This window comes from Spinacia oleracea, chromosome 4 (assembly GCF_020520425.1).
Source record: "Spinacia oleracea cultivar Varoflay chromosome 4, BTI_SOV_V1, whole genome shotgun sequence".
NCBI lineage: Eukaryota > Viridiplantae > Streptophyta > Magnoliopsida > Caryophyllales > Amaranthaceae > Spinacia > Spinacia oleracea.
Window position 1 is genome coordinate 154,105,838 of NC_079490.1, and position 16,693 is coordinate 154,122,530.

Below are 16,693 nucleotides of genomic sequence, written 5' to 3' on the forward strand. Positions count from 1 at the left end.
TTTCTCGATCAGGTCTGATCTGATCTAATTTGGCGTAGCCCTCGTATGGTGTGTTCTGCTCACTAGTCACTAAACCATTTCTTCAATCAATTTCAAGTTTTCAACCCCCTTCATATTCAATTCAGAATTAGGGTTTCTTCTTCACATTCTTGTTTTCCCCTCGAGTCTTTCACATCATTAAATCAAAGTGTTGAAACTCTGCTAATCGACAACCTTTTTTCGAAAATAGTAACAATGGCGGATGGCGTTTGGGGTCGACAAGGACCTTTGTATTCTTCTCCTGGCATGCTTAAGCGCCCTCGCAACGAATATGGTAACCCCCTCTGCCTTTCTCTCTCCTTCAATTTTTTTGCGAAACTGGAATTTGGTGATTAATTTTGATTGTCTTGTTGAATTTTTTTAATCTAGGGTTTATCTTGTTTCTTGTAATTATTTTTTTGTTAATTTATTTGACATGGTTGATTACTGGTTGTGTATGCGAAAACACACTGGTTGCTTAAGCCTGTTTTCACGGTAGGTAGGACAATTGGGGTTGTGAAAGGAACACTATCTCTGTTCAGCAATCTAGCTTTTGCGCTACTCTTTGTTCATTGTGTAAAATGTTTTAAGCACACTGCAAACGTTATCTTCTGATTTGTTGCCGTGGTAGATTTAAAACCTGTTTTTGATGTTCAATTACAAGCTTGTTCTAGAAAAAAGAATCATATGGCACAACAAGAACTTTTTTCCCTTTGCGGAATGGAATTTGTAGGCTTCGTGTGAAATTTGTACTTGGTTTTCATTGCCATGAGTTATACAGTTGGTCAAAGGACTCAGCCGACTCACGACTCATCGAGTTTGACATTCTTAATGTTTTGGACATGAAATGTTATTAATCCTATTCAAAATAAATTTTCTGAATAGTAGTGGCCTTTTCCATGTGAGGTCAGAATGTCAGATGATGAGAATTTGCTGTGAATTGTGAATTTCTTGAGCTATTTCTGTCTAGGGTGCGGTGGGGGTGGGGTGGGGTGGGGGTAGCCAGGAGTGCCAAAAAGAGAAGAGAAGAGAACAGACAAGTACATCAATGGGCAATGCTCTTGTCTCTGAGGATTTTTTTGTGGTTGAAAGTTTGTTGACAAGTCAGCATGAAGGAATGGCTTTATGATACATAATTACATAGTGATTTTGATGTAATTCTTTTAGAGTATTAGTCAGGTATGGTATTGATGGGAAAGTCTCATATTGGAATTCCTGGGCAAGATCATTTTTAAAAGAGGCAATCTGGATTCTGGAACAAGTTTTCTGTTGTTATCACTAGATTGGATCACATCATTGCGTTTTACCTTGTTAAAGAACAAACATGGTAGTTCTGATCAGTAAGTGCATCCTAGTAAGTGAAAAATGGTGATGAATAACCTTTTTCAGAGAGCTGAGATTGTAACTAGTTGTTGTCCTATTGACTTTCAGTTGGATAAATGAAGGGCTAATTGGGGGATAAGCACAAAGGGTGTTTGATAAACTAATGGGAGCATTTCTTGAAAAAGTAGCTTTTCGCTTTGATGTGGGATTTTGGAAATCGAAGTCATTTCTTTGGTCAGCATTGTTTTATTTTGATGATTAAGTACATGAAGGATTGGGTAGGCCAACTAGAATATCACAAAATACAAAAAAATAAGGGAGTTTATTTTAAAAATAAAGCAGCACCTTTTATTACAAAAAATGCGTACTAAAGAACCTTTTATTAAAAAATGCGGGACTTTATTAAAAAAAAAGATTTCTGAAAAAAGAATAAAAGAATTGAAAAAAAACTTGAAACACAGTTAGTAGTTGGACAAATCGAGAAGGTGAGAGAAAAAGAAAACAAATAGGAAAAAAAGATGGAAAAAGAAGAGGAAGACATAGAAAAAGAAAACATGAAAAAGAAGGTAAAAAAAAATCGAAAAAGAAGGAAGATCCCGGCAAGAAAACCGGCAGTGATGGCTGGAGAATACCGCTGGAGAAGACCTGCAGTGATCCCGGAGAAGACAAACGGCAAGAAAATGGCTAGGGTTTTCTCCAAAATCCCAAAAATAACGGGCCAGATTTTTTTCTCTCTCCTATTCTGACCAGGTACTCACGTGTCAAAAAGTAAAATCCCACTTTAAATAAAATCACTTGACTATCACGTATTGTTTTTTTAATTTTTAAAACCAGTTTTTTTCAAAATTGTGCCCAGGGCCTTTGAAGCGAACGCTTCATGCGCTCTTTGCTTCCGCAGAAGCGCACAAAAGCGAGGCTTCTTGTAGGTCGCTCCTCTTCCTTCAACAAAAGCGCCTGCAGCTGCGCTTCTTACCTCTCCTCGCTTTAAGCACGCTTAAGCGCGCTTTTTAAAACTAAGATGGTACCTAGAAAATCTAGGCATCCAGCATATGCTTGTTGTTGGCTTTTAATAGGCAAAGAGAGTGTAAGGGCCCCTCCCAAATGGTTTATATTGTAGGACTAACTTGTTGGTGTGTGTAAATATTTTTCTGTCTTGAAACGGTAATTTATGTTATCTTTGATGATAAATATTTTGGAGTTATCAGAAGGGTTTTTGACAGCTATGTGATTGGTTCTGTACTTTAGGTAATATGGAGTATCCTTTACTGAAAGAGTGATATTGAGGTTGCTGTTTTATACTTGTGTTTTGGGTTCAGACTGGTTTGAGTGTTTTCTACTTTTCATTGTGTATTGCTGTGGTTTTTTTCTTTTTTACACCGAAGGGCCTTTGGAGTGATGACTCTAATGAGTACTGGCAAGGTTTAATAAAGTTTGATGTCAAGTTCTTCAAATGGAATCCTGTTTTCAGCACTAGTCTATGCAAGTTATAGTGAAATATACATATTCTTTTTCTGGAGAGCGTTGAGTTAAGAAAGAGTCCAAGCATCATGGTCTGTTGTCCAACTGTTAAAGATTAAACATTGTACCCTTAAGACTTATGAATGGAACTGGCATATGTTTTTGTATGTGTGTTCCTGTTTTATAGTTGTTTTGCTGGGCTCGGTGCCTCGGTGTTGCATTTTCGGTTGTTTCAATGTAGGTGTTTTATTTGAAGGGTAATGAATTTAGTACGGAGTTTAGTTGGGTGATTACTGTGTGTGTTCGGCATATAATAAGTATCCTTGGCGGTGCCTTATTTTGTTCATTTCAAAATGTTTTTCTTTTCGGATTTACTTCGTATTAAGTTCATCATCTGTAGAATTAATTTTTTGGGAAAAACAGAAAGCTTGAATGCAAGCTATGCATAAAGGAGTTTAAGTTCTATTGAACCAGTAACAATGATCTTCAACTCTTCCATAGAGTAGAGATTGATGGTTTGTAGTATAGACGTACAGTGAAGGGGGTCTAAAGTCTGAGAGGGAGGGAGGGAGGGAGGGAGGAAAGTCAGGGATGAGAGCCACTTTGAGGACTAGGTTGGTTTGTTTGGGATTGACATATGGACATATGTTTCTGTTTGTTAGTTTCCAATTCTTGGCTAGCCACCACCGGGTAACATTTGTTACCGACCCTTCATCGTTCTGGCTCTTTTTTACTTCCGGTTCTTCTTGATTGTTCTGTCACAATACTCTTTTTGTTTAGTTTCCAAAAATATGTTTTGCTGCAGGCAGAACTGTTGTTATAAAGATCTTTGAATCATCAATTTTATGGTTAGTTTAGTTAATTTTAAGAAAAGGAAAATAATCAAGATAGGGAAACAAGGGGAAGTATTTAAGGGAATATGATAATTTTGTTTGGATGGTGTGGGGAAACTAATATTAAATCCTTACATGATGTTTGGTTGAAAACATAAAGGAAGGAAAACATTGGAAGTTTTGAAACTTCTCTTTCCATCAATAAAACCGCTACTTGCCCTTTTTCTCGCTCTCCCTCTCTCTCACGAAGTTGTTATGTTGTATGCCTTGAATCTTCGCGAGCTTCTGGTGAGCCAATTTCCAGCCTACTTAATTTGTTCTTTCTCATAACTTCCAAATGAACCACCTTTAGTGTTGTTCACGACCCAACCAGTGTATGGAAAGGCGCTCCTAGGCGGTGAGGCGTTAGGCAATCGACCTAGGTGCAACAAGCCCCCTATCGCCTTGGTGCGCGTTAGAGCGTTTTTTATACATTGGACGAAACGTATCTATTGTTTTTCGCTAGCATGAGGAAATGGCTTGAATTTGAACCCTTGGTGGTTGGAATTTGTAGGTAGTTCCAGATTTGAGGTCACAATGGCCCCAATGACTCTAACTTGTAGTTATTACTGGTAGTGTGCACAATAGCTTGTTGATAACTCAATTTTTAGAGTGTGTTTTGATTGGAGGGGATTTGTAGAGAGGGTATGAAAAGCTTTGTTAGAGTTTTACTTTTTGTGAGGGAATATATCTCCTTTGCTGTCTTTAAATGTACAATGCTGAGGGGACATAGACGGATCCTTTGTTTTAAATAGAGCGAAGCGCACAAGGGCCCTGAAGCCTAGGCACAAAGGAAAAGCGCACACTTTTCGTAGGCAAAGCGCACACTTTACGTAGGCAAAGTGCTCCTTAAGTGCCAAAAATCTTTTTACATCATTTCTAGAACATATTTTCTTGGTCTTATGAGTAGGTTCCGGTTTACCATACTTTCTTGCCGGATCCACGGTATCTAAGGAAGGTGTGCTTGACCCTCCTCATAGGTAGCCATCCTAGTATTCAAAGGCAGAAGTCAGAAAACCAATAGAAAAAAAAAGCAGAGCAAAAGAAAAAGCTACTGCCTACTGATTATAAAAAAGCAGAGAAAAAAAAGCATAAAAAATGAATAAAAAAAAAAAAGAATTAAAAAACAGATTTAAAAAAATAGAATTAAAAAAAAAACAGAACAAAGAACCAGAGTGAAAAAAGAGTGAAAAAATGAATTAAAAAACTAAATAAAAAGTAAATAACAAAAGGCAGAGTAAAACGGCAAAACTTATCCTAAAATCTAAAACCACACAATTAAACAGAGAGAGAAGATAAAATTAAAAAACTGAAAATACAGTCAGTATAAGTTAGACAAATCGTGAAGATGAGAGAAAAAGAAAAGAAATAGAAAAAAAAGATAGGAAAAAGAAGAGGAAGAAATAGAAAAAGAAAACATGAAAATGGAGAAAAAAAAAGACAAATTGAAAAAGAAGACATATCTGAAGATTCTGGCAAGAAAACCGGCAGTGATGGCCGGAGAAGACCGCTGGAGAACAAAGACCAGAGCAGTGATGGCTAGGTTTTCTCAAAAATCCCCAAAATAATGGGGCAGATTTTTCTCTCTTAAAAGCATTATTCTGACCAGGTACAAGGTAAAAACCAACTTTTAAAAAAAATCACGTGATACTCAAGTGTTGTTTTTTTTAATTTTTAAAAACAGTTTTTAAAAATAGCGCCCAGGACCTTTGAAGCGAACACTTCATGCGCTCTTCGCTTCCAGAGAAGCGAAAAGAAGTGCTTGCTTCTTGTATGTCGCTCCGCTTCTTTCAACAAAAGCGCTTGCAGTTGCGCTCCTCTTCGCTCCTCGTTTTAAGCACACGCTTTTTAAAACCAAGGACGGATCACTGAAAAATGAGAACCGAATGGGTGGAACGGGCGGGTGAATATATTTCCAATTAGAAATCATTTGATTCTATTGTTTAAAGCGTGGAGCACATGACTCCTCCTGACTTTAGCGGCTTTGAATTCTGTACAAGTTTCTATATGATGTAGTTTCCTGCGGTTGATCTAAGATTTATTTATTTGGTTGCAGAGAAAGATAATTGTGGTTTTGTTATTGGTGGCAATAACAAGGGAAATAATTGAAGCATAATAGTCATCTTTAATGGATTCTTACTTCACTTAACCCCTCATTAGTGTACAGTTTATCTTTTTAACTTAGGGTATTAACCGGAACTGCTTATGAGAATTTCATAGGCTTCCTGTATGGAGATTTTCACAGACACTTTATAGTGCTCTAGGAATAAACGCATGTTACCAGTATCCAGGAAGTATTCAGGAAGTAGCTGATCATAACTATAAGAAGCACGCCTAGTTTCTTTTCTGTGTAAATGTTAAAAAGCTGATGCCAGTAAAGGACCATTTAGGTAGCAACAAGTCTTTTTCTATTGGTTAATAATGCTTCTGGTTCAAAATTCAGGTTGGTAGCCAAGGAGGGGAACAAGGAAGGGAGAATGAGGGAATGAAGAGAAGGAGGGTTTGAAGGTAGAGGCACCAGCTTTATAGGTAGGGGAATATGGGATTGGTAGTTATAGGGGTTTATTAGTGATCATCCTCACAATGGGTAGGAAAAGGGAGGGAGGTAGCTTGTAGTGGCCTAGTGGGGTGCCAGGGTGGTCTAGTGGAATCAAATCGAGGTCATTTTTTTATGTAAAAGTTCCCGTGTGCTAGATTTGGTAACTTGCCATTAAGAGAAAGTTGTTTTGATGACTTTAGTGCGGTTTTGTATAAGTTTCTATTATAATGTAGCTTCGTGCTGTTGATCAAATAATTTGGTTGCAGAGAAAGAAAATTGTGGTTTTATCATTGTGGCAATATAAGGGAAATAAGTGAGCAATAGTTGTAATCTTTAGTGGGTTCTTACTTCACTTAACCTTTCATTGGTATATGTTTTATCTTTTTAACTTTTATAGTATTTATAGGAACTCCTTATAAGTTATAAAACCATTCATTAGTATTTATAGGAGTTTCAAAATCACATCTTGATCTCTGACTAGACCTGTCAAACGGGTCGGGTTAGTGTCGGTCAACTTCGGGTTCTGGTTCTATCGGGTCGGTCACTTTCGGGTTCGGGTTGACAAATGCTTGTTCAAGACCCAGATTTTTCGGGTTGAACCAACGGGTTGAGAGCTTTTATGTGCATTTTTTTTTACTATTTTATGCCTTTTTTACGGGTTCAGGTTGACCCAACGGGTTGGATGATTGTTATTACCTATGTTACTCAGACACGGGTGTTAGTGTCGTGTCGGAGTGGGACACACTCCGACACGGTCAAAGGAGTGTCTTGACTTATTTTTTAGACATGGCTTCGGTACAAATTGTCGGATAAAAAAACGACACTTTATCTAAAAATACAAAAATAGTTTGTTAAAATTGAAAAAATTGGAATAAAAATTTGTTAAATTGAAAAAAAAATGAATGTTTAAATGAAAAACAGGAAAAAAAATGAAAGGAAAGAAACCAAACAGTCACGCACTTGGGTTACTAAAAAATGGTAAAAAAAGAGAAGAAAAATAATTTTTTTTTTGAGAAAAGTAGCCATGTGCCCATATTGATGTGGCAGATGTGGGTACCTACCACAAGGATACCTACCTTTTCCAGATTCCCTATCATTCACAATTAATTATTTATTTTTATTTTATTGAAAGAGGAAAAGAATAGAAGATCGGAAAATCACCAGCAGCACCGGTTTTCTTTCCTCTGTTCTACGGTCATCGGCAAATTGACCGGCAAGATGGTCGCTGGAGACGACAAAAGTTTCACCTTTGTACTCGCCTCAACCTCGTGAACAAAAGCCCCATCATTCCAACAAATAATTGAATATATAACCCTTCAATTTCAAGATCTAGGGTTTAATACTCCACCGGATCGCCGATTTCGACACTGCAATTCGGACCCTTTTCCGACACCGGTGTCGACACCTCCCCGGACACGTGTCGAGTGCCGTGTCGCAGGTCGGGTCGTGTCGACACCGACACCCATCTCCCACCGGAGCGTCGGAGTAACATAGGTTACTATTAGTTACTCGTGTGATGAATTTAGATGTGCATGAAATTGAAAGTGTTTTAACATTAAGAGATCCAATTGGCAATATCGTTTACTCATTAAATAGTAATGATATCAGATTATCAGGCGAATTTAAAGTTACACCAATTTGACATTTTAACAATAGTAGTAATATCAGGTGTAAAGCATTTTAACAGTGAGAGATCCAATTGAAAGCATTTTAACAATGTATCTTGTCCACTCTCACCACTGCCACTTGTATCACCAATGCTTGCACCACCCACATTAGGCTCAACTCCTACAAAAATTTAAATGATCCGAGTTAGAATTTAGAAACATGAGGCAAAATGTACACTTGGCTTGTTTTCTAGACTCATTAAGAAGAGGTTTGCACATATACAGGAATGTTAGTCGTTAGTCTCCAAGAATAGGCAGCCTATTCCATAAAAAAAATCATATGAAGCTGTTTTTATTAAAAACACACTCCATATACAATTATCACATTTATACAATCAAACTCCAAAGTCAGCCTACATAGAAAAACCTACAACTTTCACATTGGAGTAAGACATGCTTATCACATTTCCCATAACCACAACAGTACAACACCGCCAAACAATTGCTCATAGGAAAAACCAATGTCGAAGCTATTAACCGCACCTAAAATATTAACAATACCGCCTAAGTTATTAACCGCACACAAATATCACATCCACATACAATTTTAGTAGTCCAAATTAGATTGACATGAACTCCAACGAAGATAAAGATTCAAAGGGGGAAAAAAGCCTGGCATAAATTTGAATTAAAAATCAACAATAACACTCTTACAGTCATATACGATACAATTTAAAGTATAAAATTTAATAATTGATAAAGGGATTACCTTCTCGAGAAGGTGGGAGATGAAAAGGACGGAAAAATTGATTGACCACGAGGAAAGGGATGGAGAACCTCCTCGCTTATGGAAGGGAGGACGAGAGTTCGGCCTTCGACCCATAGCCGCCTTGGCCGGTAAACGACAGAGGATGAGAGCTTGAGATAGGCGGCCAGTAACTAGAGAGGATGAGAGCTTGAGAGGAAAGAGAGAGAGAGAAAGAGCGGCTACTCTGATACTTTAATTTTAGGGTTTATTAGGATTTTAGGTTGTTTTTTCATTTAACCACTAAACCTGACGCCTGACGGGTTAGACTCAATCCGACCCGATTTTGACCCGAAAATTTCGGGTTGTTCAGGTTCGGATAAAAATGTGATACGGGTCAAAAAAAACTTGTTCAAGACCCGCTTTTTCGGGTCTGGTTCGGGTCGGTTTTTGGGCCGGGTCGGTTTTTGACAGGTCTATCTCTGACCTCAATTGTAGATTACTACCGGTTTGTTACGGTGTATCACTTAAGTTGTCGTAATATCATCAAAGGTGCCGAACTTTGTGAATTTAATACATAGTAGTATCACTTGTTCAATATGTTCGAGTCGAACTTATCGATACTATTGAATATGCTAACACTATCCTATTTTAGTAGAATTATTCTTGCATGGATCTGTGGACCCAAAGCTAACAGTTTAATCTAACACCCTACATAGTGACATTTATTGTTCACATAGGGACTATAATAAATTAAACACCAATTTTCTTAGATATAGTAACCATTTTTTGAATCAAAGTAACCCTATGTTTTTAAAAGAGAATCGTGGCTTAAAATCACATTATTCAAGCACAACATGTACTAACTATACCAATTTGATATATATTTTTTTCATAACAATTCTAATAAACACGTCAAAATAAATTAGACTTTAGTTGTTAACTTTCTTGAGGCATGGTCCACAATAAATTTAGTGTGAACCATTCCATTTAAGAATTAGTGATTTTAGTAAATAAATATCAATAACGTCTTATTTTTTCTCCGAATAACAAGACACCTGTATTAAACATTATATTTTTTAATAGTCTAAATGTGTTAAAAAACACTGAATTTCATTGATTTGGTGGAACTTTTCCCATTTATCCTTCTGTACTTCAATGGTGAAGTGTGATACAGCATACACAAAATACCGCTTTTGCACTACAGTGACCGTTATCATGACTTCTACAGTGCAACATCAATTTTTCTACTTCTGCTGATGCCCGAATTTTATTTTAGCACGTACTCCCTCCGTCCCGGAATACTTGACCTGTTTTCCTTATCGGGCCGTCCCTTAATACTTGACCTGTTTCTAAAAATGGAAATATTCTAACAATATTATATTATTTCTCACTCCACCCCTATTAACCCACCTACCCCCTACTCCATACAAAAAATAATTAAAAATTCAACCCCTATTCTCCCCCAACCCCACCTCTTAACTCACATCCCACTAACTACATTAAAATAATACCCACTATCAACTACTACCTATTAAATTAAATAAGTCAATTCAAGTCCCTTAAACTCTGTGCCGGTCAAACCGGATCGAGTATTCCGGGACAGAGGGAGTAGTATTTTGATAAATTTTATGAGTAAGTTCAATAATGACTATTTGTTATAGATTTTTGATTCGATATACTATCATTTGGTATTACTTGTGTTAATATATGTATAGGTGGGATATATTTTTTTTTTCAATTGAGGCATAGTTCAGAAAATTTCATCAAAAAGTTTTCATAGTGTTTTAGAATAAATCATTATTTGCCTTTTTATGGTTGGCCAGTGGTGTCCATGGAGATGATGGCAACTTGGGTTGTAACATCTTGAAACTCACAAGTCTAGTGAGAATTAAAGTTTCATAAAACTTGGAGTTAATATAGCTAATTTTTTCTTGAGAGGAATGCTGAATTTGTAATATTATTTGGTGTAAACATTTGAGTGACTTGTGGCTATAAAGTTGTATTCAATTTTCATAACTTAATTGTAATGGTTTATAGAAAATCAAACTCCAATATGCTCTTATTTTGAAGTCTTTATTTTGAACATCAAACTCTATTTTTGTCTTATTCATTTCTTTTTGTATATGACAGGACTTGCTTATGTGGCACTCTCTATGTTCTTGAAATTTTCCTCTTATATATTGATGGTTATAGTAGATTAAGATTAGTTCCTTACGTCAATAAATAAGTCTTACATACTATGCATATCAACTTCCTTTTATTACGTCTATTCTCAATGCTTGTCAACTTTGGCAATGGCTTTGTCTGGTTTTTGTAGTTTTTGGGGAATGGCTGCAAGTTTTTTAACTAACAAAAAGTTGAGTCATTTTGCATATTAACATCTAGCTTCTTATTTAGGCTCTAAAACAGAAACACAAATAGCCAAGTAAAATTCCAGCCCTTGGGCCAATCTAGTCTTTAGTATTTCAAATTTAGTGATGTTATTACGAATTTACGATGTACTCCCTCTGTATTTTAAAAAGAGATACACTTTCCTTAAACGCCTGTATTTTAAAAAGAGATACACTTTTCTTTTTTGACATGTTTTGGACCTCACTTCCATTATATTAATATTTCTCTCTTTCTTGTGGTCCCCACACTTACTCACATCATCTTTTTACTATAATAAATAATTCACCCACTACCTCACTTTCATCTTACTTTAATAAATTCAACTCACTCTCCTAAAACTATGTGCCGGTCAAAGTGTATCTCTTTTTAAAATACGGAGGGAGTATAATTTAACACATAAGACAAATTATTTGTCAAAGTTGGCGAGTATTACCACTTTCACTCAAATCTTTCCTAATCTTCTTTTGAAGAGACGTGTGCGGTTATTTCTTAAATTACCAAATGATGGACGCGTACACGGCGCTGAAATTCATATCTGCTACCCATGCTTTGGGTTCTTGAGCAAGTCTTCTTAATCCTGTTGAATTAAAGTTTTAATCCTTATCCCACAGATCTGCCTCCTTCAAGGATAACTCCTGCGCTTGATATGCGTGATTATTTAGTACGAGAAGATGACCGAGGAGGACCCAGGGTTGCAAAGGACTCACAAACACTAGGGTCAGCGTACGATCGCTATCTCCAAAGAACGGTAGTGTCTTCGATCCTATTGGGACATTTTCTTTCCTGTTTGGCCTTTCCTTCTAGTTTGTGAAATACGCCCCTCTTTTTTCATTTCCCTTATTTTGGTCCTGAAGGAAGTTCCGCCCTACAATGCTGGAGAAGCTAGTACGTTTCCAGGAGGTTCACTGGGAAGGGGTATTTCAGTGGGAGAACCGTCTTTATTGGGCCGCCCTGGATCTCTGGCCTTGGAAGCAGTGTCAAATGGACGAGATGTTGGATATGGTGGTCAGCTGAGAGCTGATACAATGGCCAGGCCTGTACGTGAAACAGTACCTCTTCCTTCCGATGCTTCAAACACTCTATATGTCGAGGGGCTTCCTTCGAATAGCAGTAAAAGGGAAGTAGCTCGTATCCTTTTTTCATCACGTGTTGGCGAGAGTGAGTTATAGTGAATTATGAGTTTTATGACTAAATCAATGAATTTATTTTGCCAAGTTTCTTAACTAGTCTAGATATATTTCGCCCTTTTGTGGGGTATAAAGAAGTACGGCTAGTGACCAAGGAGTCCAAACATGTAAGTGCGCAATAGGTTCTGTCTCCTTGTTTCTTCATCCACTGTTTGGTAACTTTTTCATTGCTTCTATTTCATATGACATATGCCTAGAAGTACGGCCTTGATTATTGTCTCTTTTGTGACCGAGAAGGCATTCACCACCTTTTGTAAACGGAATTGTTGTTTCAGATTGGTTTTCTGGTTTTGCTTTAAAATGGAAAATATACAGCTCAACTGACTCTGCTTGAGAAGCCGAACTGAATCCAAACTGACCAAAACTGACTTGAATTATGAAATCCCATGAAAGGTATTTTAAATAATGTTTTGGACTTGTGAATTAGGCTTGACTTCCTGAACCCAACCCAACTCGCTGAAAACTAGACAATAGTGCAATTAACCCCAGAAGCGGACAAGCTGGCATTACCTGAGTCAAACTCGGCAGTAGTTAAGTGGATATCCTGAAAGTTTACTAGAAGTTGGCACCAAAAATCACCTGCAACCCTGAAAATTAGGTTGACAAAAACGCACTCTACAAATATTCTTTGCGCTTCCCTCTGTTGGGGACTGGTGATTTTTATTTATTGCTAGACCTGGTTTTGTTTCTATTTCTGTAACTGAAATTTTATTTTAAGAGTTATTATTGCTATGCAGCGTGGAGGAGATCCTCTTGTCCTCTGTTTTGTGGATTTTATTGATGCAGCCTGCGCTGCTACAGCTTTAAGCGCTTTGCAAGGTAATATATACCGACCTGCTAAACTAAATTTCCTTATGTCTTTAAGTTATTTGGAAGTTTTCAGCAATTTTTTTATGTACAACTGGTTGTACCAAGAGCATGGTACAACCAAGGCTATTTTTTTCCCATGTGCTTGCCCTGCTTGGATCTTGTGAGCACATGTGCTTAAAGTAGCCTTGGTTGTAAGGTGAAGATCCTTGGTAGTTTTCTATTTTCTTCAATCTATATTGATTGAAATGCCAAGCTTATTTCGTCACATGTACTAGTTTTAGACGTTTAAATAGTTTTAACTTTCCTAACGAATTCATGGTTTATAATTAGATTTTTTAAAAAGTGCGCATAGCTAAAGTTATCGGGGGGGGGGGGGGGTAGGAGAGTGGTCGAAATATTATTAGTGTTCTGGTCTGGTAAAGTTAAGCCATATCCTTAATTTTGAAGAGGGGGTATAATGTGGCAATTATCTTTGGTCAGGGAGTATTTTGTGGCTAGTATTTCAGCATAACATTTATTTTTTCAGCGACTTGTTAAAAATAGCTAGTCTCTGTAAATGCTGTCAGGTTACAAGATGGATGAAGATGACCGCGATTCCGCTTATCTACGCATACAGTTCTCTCGACACCCTGGTCCCCGATCTGGTGGATCTCGTGGGAGGCATTAGGTACTGAGATTGGGGGCAAGCGTGCTATTCAGGCTTATTTATAACTATTTGCTGATCCAATTTGGAGTTTTATTTTGCCCCACTGTGTTATGGGTCAATGCCTTGCCATAGAGGTCATTGAACATGCAGCAAGAGACGAGGAAAGAAGATTTCGCAATTCAGATATGGCATCTCTGTTAAAAGTGGCTTAGATCTTTTTAGCCTTTTATTGTAGTTTCTGACATCTGCCTATGTGATATTTAGTTCTCGGCAGGTTTTTGTTAAAACCTGAATGCTACCCATCAAGTTTTAGTTTCACCCCCTACATTAATAGCTATAACACATTAGTTCAGCCGTCTCTGAGTTGAAGATACTGTATTATTCCATGGTTACCTGGCTAGTTTACTCAGTCGGAGATGGCTAATTCGCTAATTCTTTAGCTGCGGACATGGTTTTCAAAATAAACAAAATTTAATGATATGACATGATCTGCGTTGCTTGCATATGATAGTGGTATACTGGTATTTAGAATGGAACGTAGAACCGGCGTTTAGCAGATGGAAGTAGCAGCCTTAGTACTGCCTATTTTGCATCTACACTTTGTGCGTAGACACATCGTATATTTGTATCCTTTACTAGTTAGGATTTAGGAAACTTTTCAATGAACACGAGTCTAAATTGTGCATGCCTACCTTGTTTCCATCCGTCTATCTTGATATTTGTTGAGGGGAAGGATCTGATATGAATTAATGGTTGTAACACGTCAATGGTACAAAACTACGAATTCTGACGACCACCTGATTGTAACGTTAATGGTACGAAACTACAAATTCTGACGACCACTAAATGTAGGGAGACTTTGTAAAATAACGTTCTTTTTGCTAGTTGAGAGTAGACCTAGTTATTTTTGAACTTATATATCATTAAACTTATAACACAATAACAATAATTTGAAAACTAAATAGTTATTTTTTTTAGTATGAATAAGCCACGGGGGCAATATAAATATAAATGGGGGAGGGGGATCTGAACCTTAGATCTATTGTACATAGGCCCTCAGTTTTAACTACTAGGTCAAGACATCATTGGTAAAACTAAGTAGTTATGATATAAAAGATTATATGTATAATTTCGTATTCACTTGTATTTGTGTACGGCATTTTTTTTCCCATTTTCCCCCACTATCAGGTCTACTATTGACTCGCAATTTGTTTTGTCCCGTTCATTATTGACTCACTAAAATGACCCTTTAATTACCCAAATCACTTTTGACCCGCACCGACTCAATAACCATGTCTAGTTGAGAGTCATTCATTGTGCAATTGCACAAATATAAATATCAATTATTTACTCGTCCGTCCCTAAAAGATTGCCGTGTAATTATTTTTTTGGTATTTCTTTAAATTTGCTCCACTTGCTTTCTCACTATCTCTCTCCTCATGGGCGTACTTAGGTCTTCCTCTTTTTGGCTTAATTTTAGTTTCAGGTCTTATTTTCCAGTTTAATTCATTTCAACTTATTATTATTTAGGAGTAATATATTAATAATTTCATTATAATTTATTATTAAAATTACTATTATTTAGTAATATTATTATTATTATTATTATTATTATTATATACGAATTACTTGATATTATCTATTATCTATTTTATTATTATTATTACAATTATTAAGTATTAAATACGAAGTATGTAATATTTACTACATATTTACTTTTTATTTTAATTCAGTATTCGTTTGGTAGATCGTTAAATTACGTGAATGGTAAATAATACGTAGGAATATTTTTTTCCATTATCATGGTAATAGCCTGAGTTTTTCTTATAAGACCTTCTTTACCAAAAGTTGATAATAAAGGGTAATGAAAATATATGAAGTCATGTAAAAAAAATAAAAATAAGTAGTGAAGTATTTGGGGATGGAATAACATCATCACCACGAATATTGGAATGACATGATATTTTACTAATTATGTAAAACCATTACCATTATTATTAGGCAAATTTGTCAAAGACTACCTTATAAAATTAATCATTTGTAAAAAATTACCTAATAAAAAAAATGTTGCAATTAACTACCTTATAAAAAATTTATGTTGTAAGATACTACCTTTTCCCGAATTACGAACACTTGATCGATATTTCGAGATTGACTTTACCATATATATGTCACGGGTCATTTAATTAAGTATTTCCCGTTAGATGTCGCGTAAGATGCACCTAGTAAGGTCAACGTCGTAATTTTGAATTAATGCTCATAATCCGGCCAAAAGTAGTATCCTACAACATAACATTTTTATAAGGTAGTTTATTAAAACATTTTTTTTATAAGGTAGTTTTTTGCAAAAATCATATTTTATAAAGTAGTTTTTGACAAATTTGTTTTATTATTATGTAATACTCCATTACTCCGTACCACCCATCAAACGAGTGGTAAAAATTGAAAAAAGTCAAGTGGCAATAAATAGAGGATGGGAATAAATCAAATTCCAAAGCATGCCTTCATTATATGGTTGTACGTGATTCAAAGGGTGAACATAAATGGTAAAAGTTCTTTAAAGAGTGTATGATGATGACAATTGCCTTCAATGTGAATAGTTATTTTGAGATTTATTTACCCTCTTCATTCATTGTCAATTGTCATTACAATTGCACTATACCCAAATAATTGAGTGTACTACTTTCATTTTTGTTTATAAACTTGGAAACTAGATTCTCTAGCCAAAGGTATAGAGTCAGGTCACATGGGCAAGAGGACTTAAAGAGCCTTTCAAATAAAGACTACAACTATTCATTTACTTTATTATAGACGTATTACTCCCTAAGTTCTTACGAAGTAACCTTCAAAGAAAAAAAAAAAATTCTTACGAAGTAAAATATTATCCCATATATTATAAATGAGTGTCCCTATTTGTTTGCTCCATAATTTATTTGGATTGTGATCCCTACATATCTCTCCTCACACACCATTATTTAATCTAATTAAAAGACAAATGTATCTATCATTTACTTTTAAATACACTGAATCATGTGAAAATGAACAAAAGTGCTTGGGGCAATATTTTAGGAATGGAGGGAGTAGAGACATTTTG

General features: G+C 36.1%; 1 protein-coding gene across 1 annotated transcript; it reads left to right on the top strand.

Moving 5' to 3' along the window:
- The first annotated feature begins 71 nt into the window (after positions 1-71).
- On the top strand, positions 72-14,102 carry LOC110784673 (RNA-binding protein 2). The gene is made up of 6 exons (XM_021989127.2): positions 72-313; positions 11,568-11,704; positions 11,811-12,084; positions 12,189-12,250; positions 12,881-12,962; positions 13,520-14,102. Exons 1-6 carry the CDS (start codon positions 235-237, stop codon positions 13,618-13,620), a joined length of 735 nt encoding a protein of 244 aa, XP_021844819.2. The 5' UTR covers positions 72-234; the 3' UTR covers positions 13,621-14,102.
- Positions 14,103-16,693: the final 2,591 nt, after the last annotated feature.